Here is a 9518-nt window from a genome sequence, read left to right as displayed (position 1 = left end):
AATTATCATCTTGTTACCGTTAATATAGCACTGCGTATTGCTCATCCATTGTATCTTCACCATAAATATCATTTAAATATTATAACTGTATCGTAAACTTCCCTGACCTTTGTCAGTTCTATCACCGCTTGGAATTAGCATTTATGTAAAAGTTAGAATCATATAATTACAGAAAAAAAATGGAATCATGTAAATATGCAAAATTGCTCTTTTGGGGTCATTATGTTCTCTTTGATTTATGGCTACCGTGTATCATGTGTAACTAGCATATTGTCAGAAGAGCAATATATTGAGTCGTTTCTGATTACGTTTTATTTACTCACTATTTTGCAAAGAATGAGTTTTGGCCCCAAAGTATCATCCTATGATAAAGACAAGCTAAGAAATATACACACATACATATGTTTACATTTATCTATCTGTCTGTCTGTCTCTCTATTTATATCTATCTATCTATCTATTTCATGTCTGCCTATTTGTTGTCTATATATTCTAACTATGTATTTAAGCATATATGTATCTATATAGGTATATGATTACATAGACATTTTTAGTGAGTATATATGTATATGTGTATTTATTTGTTTATTTATTACATATCGTACATACATCATATATATATATATATATATATATATATATATATATTTAAAATATATATATATATAATATATATATATATATATAATATATATATATATATATAATATATATATATATATATATATATATATATATATGTATATATATATATATATATATATATATATATATAATATATATATATATATATATATATATAATATATATTATATATATATATATATATATATATATATATCATAGGCGGTGGGGCGAGTCTATGACCGGGGGAGCGAATGTGAAAATTCAGAATTTCAATATTAAAAAAAAGCAAATATGATATCCTGTCATAGGTGGTGAGGGGAGTCTTTGCTTTGGGGGAGGGGGATTTAGATTACCAGGTATAGGTGGCGAAGCGAGTCTTTGCCTTGGGGGAGGGGGATTCGAAAATCAAAAGCTTATGACATATTTAAAAAATAGCAAACATGACATTCTGCACAAAAAAAATCCAGTAAGTTCCAAAATAAAACTTTATTTACTGTCCTTTACAGTTGTAAGTTCCCTTCACAACATTTAATACATATTTTTTTCAAAATTAATCTGGAGTCCTTTACAGATGTAGACTGCAAACGTCAATTCTGTGGCAGTTCCAGCAGGTTTACTTCTGATTGATGGTATAGGGTTAGACCAACATCCTTCCTTCACCTACAGTATTTGAAATGTTTTGAATAGCTTGTAATTTGCACCAAAGCAAAAATGCGTTGTGCCTAGGCCTCATCATCCACTGTATACTGAATTTTGATAACCTACCCCCCCCCCCCCTCCATCCTGTGACATTATGCACGAGAGAGGCAAATTTGAGTAGCTGTGACGAGACCTTAGTTCTATAATGTGTGTGTGTGTGTGTGGCAGCCACAGTAATTAAGGGTAATAAAATAACCGAAAGAGTAATTTCTTGATGTTTAATGTTTAACATTGCATATTGTTTCCAGACATGATAAGTCAATTAAACACAATATCCGTTCTTAGTTTTAGATCATAATAGATTGCTGAACTCATTATACGTGGAAATAAATAACAAATATTGCTTTTGAGAAGTATATTTGCATATTCATTTATATTCAAATTAATTGAACCTTTTTTTTATAAAGTATATATATAATGGTTACTCTGATAATGTGAATTAACCTAGAATTATAATTTATAATTTCTGTGCAAAGTCTTATGTAATCATGGCTATAAAAAGTGTCTAAATACTTCAGTGCTTTTTCTTGACTCAGACATGAGAAATTACGAAACTTACACCATAATCATCATAATCATATATACAATATATAAATATATATGTGTAAGTATATAATGTATCTGTTGTGTCAGCGTGTGTGTGTGTGTGTGTGTGTGTGTGTGTGTGTGTGTGTGTGTGTGTGTGTGTGTGTGTGTGTGTGTATGTGCGTGTGTGTGTGCGTGTACGTGTGTGTGTGTGTGAATATTTATTTGTATGTATATAAGTAAAAGCAAGTGATTGTAAACCTTTTTGGTCTCTGCAAAAGTTTTAGTACACAAGAACTGGTATGGAGGAAGTAATTTTCTTTTAAATTATTACAGTAAAGATTATATATTTGTATAAATGTGTTTCTCTATAACAAGTGATCACATAGCTGTAGGAATACTGCATATTTCATGAAAATGAGAAAATATGAATGTGACCTACCCTAAGAATAACCTTAGTCATTTACATATAGAGGAGGCACATCATTTTACTTTTTAACACATGCCAATTACAAAATTAAATCATATTGATTTTTCTCTTAGTCTGAGGCATCCAGAACATCCTCTACTAATGACTTTGGTAAACAGGAATGATTTCACCTAGACTTGGAAAAGCACCTCAGGCCTTACTATTTAAGATCCTTTGTTTACCATACTGTATAATGAAAAACAACAAAATGGCATTACACTCCCACTTTCCTTTATATGTGAATTTATGCTTTGCATATGTAAAATAGATGAGTTCACTTGTTTAACCTCCTCTGTTGGAACTGTATAATATCTGTTTTCATCTTCAGTACTGTAAATATGCCCACATAGGCAGTTAAAAATATCAGCACCGTAGATGTAACAGTCAAAAATTATCTGTCCAGCTACTAGTTTTTAAAAATTTAGGGTGTTTGTCCATTGGAATACTGAATACAGACAAATACAATGTCTCACTAGCTGTATTTCCTTAATGTCTACATATATTGGATAACTGAAATGGCACCAGATAATACATTCCAAGTTAACAAAGGATTTCAGATACAGTTAGCATATTAAAAGTCCAATGTAACTTGTTATTTTTTTATTTAAATTTTAATCTTCATATATTTTATGTAAATATTCACCTACTAAGTATTATATACATCATTTAGGCTGAAAAGTGATTGCTTACTTTGCCCTTCTAGTTGCCATATCAGCATAAAAGAAAGAAGTAAATAGTAAATTAACTATTATCTGTATACAGTTGGCACTTCATGTAGTGAGAAAAAAATTAAGTATACAGATAATAATTCAACCACTAAAAGGTACCTGAAACAACACTTATAATGCTGACAGTTGTGATTATCATGAAGTCCACTTCACTTAATTTTTTTACAAGTATACAAATGCCCTTCTTGTTTGACTTTTTTTTTTTTTTTTTTTTTTTTTACGAACTATTTTCACAACCATATTACACAGGTAGGTTTGCACTGTGAAACCAGTATCAATCTGAACATATTTTCTGAAATATTTTTGTGAAATATCCAGTCATTTAGCTGTATGCATGCAAGTACTACTTTGTAAAATGTATGTCTTACAAAATGCTATATAGGGTCAATTTCTTGAATAAAGAAAAGAAAAGTAGCTGATGCAAGTATTAACATGTTCAGAAAGCTTATGTAACAGTCAACCTGTACATAAAAAACATCATCTTCATCACTGGCCTTGAAGGCAATTGTCACTTCATTAAAGGAAAGGGGGATACATAATTCTACATACGATGCTTAGCTGCCATTGTTTTCCTGACCATTCATGTAAAGCAAAAACATAAATGATACAATATCACACAAGAGAGTACATATACCCATTCAGCACCCTTACAAATGGCTTGTGATTTTCTGTGCAACCCATGATATAATATCTTACATATCTGTACTGTTATTTGTTTTTCTGACACAAACCTGTGAAAGTACTGGAATGAGCTGCTTCACTTAAATATTTGTAAAAATTGTTAGTTAAAACAAGAATAATAGATAAAGATACAAAAAAGAATTGCATATCTCAAAAATCTGTCTTTATGTTTTTACTCTTTTCATCTATTTGGAAAGAAAAGCATAGATTTTTTCAGTTATTGCAATTTAGACTTTGAAACATCTCCCTTGTGATATCAGTAATTTGCATAGTCTTGTAAGAATCAAACAATATGATACGATAATAGTATTGACAATACACCCATTTGCAATTTATTGTTATCAATAAGGTGTACAGTTATAAGCTCTTATATTTCTGGCAAAATAAGTATAACTTATTTAAGGATTCCTGTCTAGATTTTGATTAGATGTTCACTATTTGAGATTTTTTCTTTTCTTTTTAGGAAATAAAAGGTTAAGTAAAGTTTCAATTTCTCATTCACTTATCACCACCTGTAACCAAGCAAACAATTCTCACATAAATCTGCTCTCCCAAGCCTGGCTTTATCTTTGTTGCTCCCATAAGGCATTCTCTCTTGAATAGAAAAATAAGTTTCCTTTGACAACAATAAGCTGACTTGCAGGTTATTTATCATTGTTTTTAAACTCTTCCTAGCATTTTTTTCTACACATTTCCTATCTTCATAAATATCAGTAGAATTCTGCACCTTGTCAGTAACATTATTTACAAAATCCGGAGTATTCAATTGGCATACAGCAAAAGACTTAGAACAGTGATGTGTCTGAAGTGTAATTTCATGTCCAGTACCTAAAAATTAGGATATAGTAGAGAACTCAGATCAAGACAGTTTTGCTTTTTCCTATAAAATTCTGGCGAATATCGCCAACTGGCCAGCAAGTAGACAACACTCTACTTTGGACGAGCTTAATATCTTTTGTGACTCGAGGTATGGTTAATGTAAATTCTTGTTGTGCAAGTCGAGGATTCTGTGTCCGGCAACATACACACGAGCAATATTACGATCATCACCCGTGTAAATGAATTTCTGCACCTTGTCTTCCACTGTGTCCTGGAATAAAAGTATTATTCAATATAATTACAGAGAAGCATCTGATTATAAAATAAAGTAATAGATAAAACTAACAAAATACAAGTAAACTTTTTTATCCAAAATGCTTAGAGTCAATTAACAAAAGATGACAATAAGACATTCAAGTCATTTATCTAAACCTTACCTTGCTGAATATATCAATGGCTGATCCAGGAGCTGATACATCAATGAGGAGTGCATCAAACTCTTTATCAATTTCGAAGTTTCCAATGCGGTCTTCCATATTCAGTACTGCAGGAAAAAAGTAAATATCATTCACAGACCATTGCAAACAGCTGATGGGAAAAACAAAACAAACAAAACAAAACAACAACAAAAAAAAACAAAAAACAACAAAACAACAAAAAAAAAAAAAAAAAAAAAAAAAAAAAAAAAAAAAAAATATATATTATATATATATATATATATATATATATATTATAATATATATAATATAGTATATATAATATATATATACATAATATATACATATATATATATATATATAATATATAAATATATATATATATAATATAATATATATATATATATATATATATATATATATATATATATATATATATATATATATATATATATATATATATATTATATATATATATATATATATATATATATATTATGCACTTCAAGAAAAGGACTAAAACATTCATGTAACTTGAATGCATATCACTAAATTGGTAAAATACATCACTTAGTATGGGGATGTACCTTTAGCACCCCCAAGAGTTGCCATTCTAAATGCTTCTTTGTATGTGAGTCTCTGATAGTCTTGATCTCGGTCAAGAGCCAAGATGTTGGAAACTTGCAGAGACTGTCGCATGGAATCTAAAATTGATGGACAGTAACCACCTGAGCAATCTGGAGGAGTAAAACATGTCTCTTAGATTCTCTTGAACCACAATTCATTATCTAAAATGTCTAGAACCATAAAGCTCATTTGAAGAAGTTTTAGCTGTATATTTTACAAAGGAGATGAGAATTTCATTCAACAAACATGAATATCACAAGAATATATATATAAAATGACAAAGAGGCTGAATTTTATATTGTGATTCCAGACATACCTGTTCCTAGACCGACTTTTAATCCACTATTCAAAAGTCTCCGAATATCACAAAGGCCAGAGCGAATGGATACATTAGAATTTGGGCAGTGAGAAATACCAACTCCTCGTTCTCGCAAGGTATATATCTCGTCATCAGTCAGCCATATACAATGTGCCATGACAGACTGTGGAAAAAAGAAAATAAATGAACATAAGATCTTGCTTTGTTAACAGAACCAATTTTGTCATTGAGATAAACCTGCATTAGATATTGTGAAATATAATATAAATGTATCAAGTTCAATGCAAACCCAAAAAAAAAATTATCTACCTTCTCACTAAGTAGTCTCATGCTGTCATAAACATCAGTGTATGATTTGGCCCAAGGGAAGAGCTCTTTGACCCAATTGCACTCAGGCTGAGTCTCACACAAGTGACTTTGAATATGACATCCATATTTAGCTGCCAGCTGTCCCAGAGATGCTAATTGATCCTCAGGGCAAGTTGGGGCAAACCGGGGTGTAACAATAGGTTGTACCAGTGGGGACTGTACATGAAATAAAAAATTAATATTTTGTAAATCCTCTTTCATAAATGACACACATTTTCCCTTCAAAATGCCAAATTTGGATATATTATATCATCTAAAGCAATAATAACAGACAAACTGGAGACAAAAGTACAATATTTGCAGTCTATGTTTCTTAGAATCAGAAAATACATCCTCCTACTTACCTGGATACTTCTAACATAGCGTATAAATTCTTCCGTGTCTCTTATCGATTCCTGAACACTCATCTCCCGGTAATATTCTGGGCAGTTCCTCATCATATTTACTTTTCCAATGAGTGCACGCTGACCTTTGTCGTGAACTACATCAGCAAGAATTTTTGAACCTTCTAAGTGGATTGTGCCAAAGTATGCCGCTGTTGTTGTTCCATTTCTCAACAGACGTTCCTGTGAAATTATAAAAGCTATATAAACCCTCTTTTCAAAGAAGAAAGAATCTAAGTATAGTACAAGAAAGCCAACAGGAATTTGTGCTGTAATATAAGGAATTATAGGTAAACATAATAACAAACCTTACAGAGAGAGAGAGAGAGAAAAAAAAAAAAGAAAAAAATGAAGGTAAAAAAATACTAACCACAACTTTACTATAGACTTCTCTTGCAAAGAGTGTGTCAGAAAAGTTGGCTTCCGTTGGGAAAGTATACGTTTGTAACCACTCCAGCAATGGCAAGTCCATAGCCACTCCATTGTTAGGAAATTGAGAAGCATGTATGTGTGTGTCTATCATCCCAGGCATCATAAACTGGCTGTTATTTGTGGAGAAAAAAAATGTTGTATATAACCAGAATTATATCTTGAAAATACAATACTATTTCACAATGAGCATCACACCAAATGTTATGAAGAAGGTATTTTTACACAACAACATTACCCTAAATCAATTACCTTGGAGTCATGTAGTGAATGTTTGAGTCTGTAAAACAATACTCTGCTTTGAGGTGATCAAGTTCTTCTAAGCTCTCCATAAACTCAATCTGTTAAAAATGAAATTAAGTAATTAAGCTTTAGAATTTCACAAATGTATTTCAATTTTTCCTCTTTCCAATCAAATTGCATATAGTCTTTCTTCAAACCATGTTTCTTCATTCTTAGCCAGCAACATTTAAATAAGTTAGACCACTTAACCCCTAAAGAATGAAATAAGATAACTCAGGGTGAAAGACTGTAACATTTGCTTTTTTTTTTTTTTTTTTTTTATTTTTTATTGTAGAGTTTATTGAGTGTCACTTTTTTTATTGTTCTTTAGCCACATATTACATATTCAGCTGTATGTGAGAGAGATAAATTTTCACTGCAATTTTTTCCTATTTTTCCTTTATTGCATTTTCTTTACTTGTCCTCTGTGCACACAACTTGGGACTTTTCTATCCTGTTAGTAGCCCACAAACATTTAACCCACTGAACCCAAGTAATCACACTGTCTACTGTCTTTCTTTTGTGAATTTTCTTTGTACATCTCTATCTCTATCCTTTGCACATAGATGGCTCCTCAAGTGCTCAGCCAAAAAGTAGCTAATTATTAAGCCTACATGTCCTCAGTTGTTTTCCTCTTTCCTTGAGTTTTTTTTTTTTTGGAAAAAAAAAAAAAAAAAAAATCTAATGCTATTAATATCAACTTTGTCATTACTGTTATCATTACATTTATTATAACAATACTAATAGCAGAAAAAAATCAAGGAAAAGGGTAAACAAGACAGCTAGGTAGGCCTAATAATTGACTCATACACATCAATGAAATCCCAGTTAGTAGGGGGGGAGGAGGGGGGGGGAAGGTTAGAGAATGAAGTGAGCACAATCAGTTTCTGGGGCAGTGATTGTTATTATGATCTTTGCATCTGATGATGGAGGCTATCTTTAATTTTCACGAGACTCTTGTTTGAGATTTATTTCTTACAGTCAGGACATAATATTTTCCAGACAGCAAGAAATACTGACAGACTTTAGTGAAAACCTGACATTACTCTTTTTAGATCACCATAGTTGATATTACTCAAATCAGCATATTTTAAATATTAAGCTTGCCACAGAATCAGGCAGATACGATAAACCTCTATATGAAAAAAGAGGCAAACAATTCTACAGTAGTTACCTTTGTGTTGAGAACACCCATAACCATCCCTGGCATGATGATTAATGGGTTGTCTTCAGTAGAATGAACAAAAATGCCTACAAAAACCTCCATGTCTGATCTAGCTCTCTGGAAAGACATTTGAAATTTAGATGGTTAACTCATGTTATGTTATTTGATACATATATCAAGATTAAAGAGTATTATGCAGTTTGCCATGTAGTGAATTTAGCATACTGTTTTTTATATTTATATGAATAACAGGAACTTCATAATTGTTCTATGAGGATATTCTGACAATTTTATCTTCAATTCATTCAAATTAATAAACTCATAAAATCACCAAACTACAGAATTATCTTACCAGCTTTGACTGACAATTCTCCATTATTCTGTAAATTGTACTCTTACTAATATTAGGAACATCGGGATTCAAAGACAGGAACCTATTTCTTGTTTCTTCTATTGTGATATCCTCCTTTTGGGAGAGGATATCCATGATCATGTGCTCATGCTCGTCGGACAGCTTTTTCTTACGTCCTGTGGAAGTCTTACGTTGGATTCTGTGCTCCTTCTTGAAGACCTGAACAACTGATGAGACTGTAGACTTCGCTAAGTGCATGAAATCTGCGACCTCTCTTATGGTTCGATTTTCATTGAAAAAAAGACTGGAAGTTGTGAGAAAGAATGGTACAGTGTTACATTTATGACCATTTAAGATAGATTTATTTATTTATTTATTTTCATAAAATGTTGCTGATGAAAAAGGAGAAAGTACTGGTAAGAACCAAAACCAGTGTAATAATTTTTTGCATAAAGAACCTCTCAAAAAACTTTCCTGGGTAAAGCTTTCAGTACATCAAACACAATATTGATGAAAAAAACAAAATCAGAATGAAAAAATCAGGAAGAACAGAAAAAAAGAAAAACAAGGAAAAAAACACAAAGAAAGAAAGGAGAGAGAGAGAGAG

At 31.3% G+C, this 9518-nt stretch overlaps 1 protein-coding gene across 4 annotated transcripts in view; it reads right to left on the bottom strand.

The window, feature by feature from the left end:
• Positions 1 to 2905: 2905 nt before the first annotated feature.
• LOC119575486 (guanine deaminase-like) overlaps positions 2906 to 9518 on the bottom strand; it is a 13584-nt gene continuing 6971 nt past the window's right edge. For all 4 annotated transcript variants that reach the window (XM_037923138.1, XM_037923140.1, XM_037923137.1 and 1 more), the window contains exons 6-15: positions 8912 to 9215; positions 8569 to 8676; positions 7365 to 7453; positions 7054 to 7225; positions 6645 to 6866; positions 6241 to 6456; positions 5929 to 6094; positions 5573 to 5722; positions 4986 to 5092; positions 2906 to 4819 (exon numbers count right to left, since the gene is read on the bottom strand). In XM_037923138.1, coding sequence (XP_037779066.1) covers positions 4703 to 4819; positions 4986 to 5092; positions 5573 to 5722; positions 5929 to 6094; positions 6241 to 6456; positions 6645 to 6866; positions 7054 to 7225; positions 7365 to 7453; positions 8569 to 8676; positions 8912 to 9215 — 1651 coding nt within the window. In that variant the 3' untranslated portion in view covers positions 2906 to 4702. The remainder of the gene's footprint in view (positions 4820 to 4985; positions 5093 to 5572; positions 5723 to 5928; positions 6095 to 6240; positions 6457 to 6644; positions 6867 to 7053; positions 7226 to 7364; positions 7454 to 8568; positions 8677 to 8911; positions 9216 to 9518) is intronic.

This window comes from Penaeus monodon, chromosome 7, assembly GCF_015228065.2.
Source record: "Penaeus monodon isolate SGIC_2016 chromosome 7, NSTDA_Pmon_1, whole genome shotgun sequence".
Classification (NCBI taxonomy): Eukaryota; Metazoa; Arthropoda; class Malacostraca; order Decapoda; family Penaeidae; genus Penaeus; species Penaeus monodon.
The sequence above is the reverse complement of the archived record's forward strand: the minus strand, read 5'-3'. Positions and strand labels throughout refer to the sequence as shown.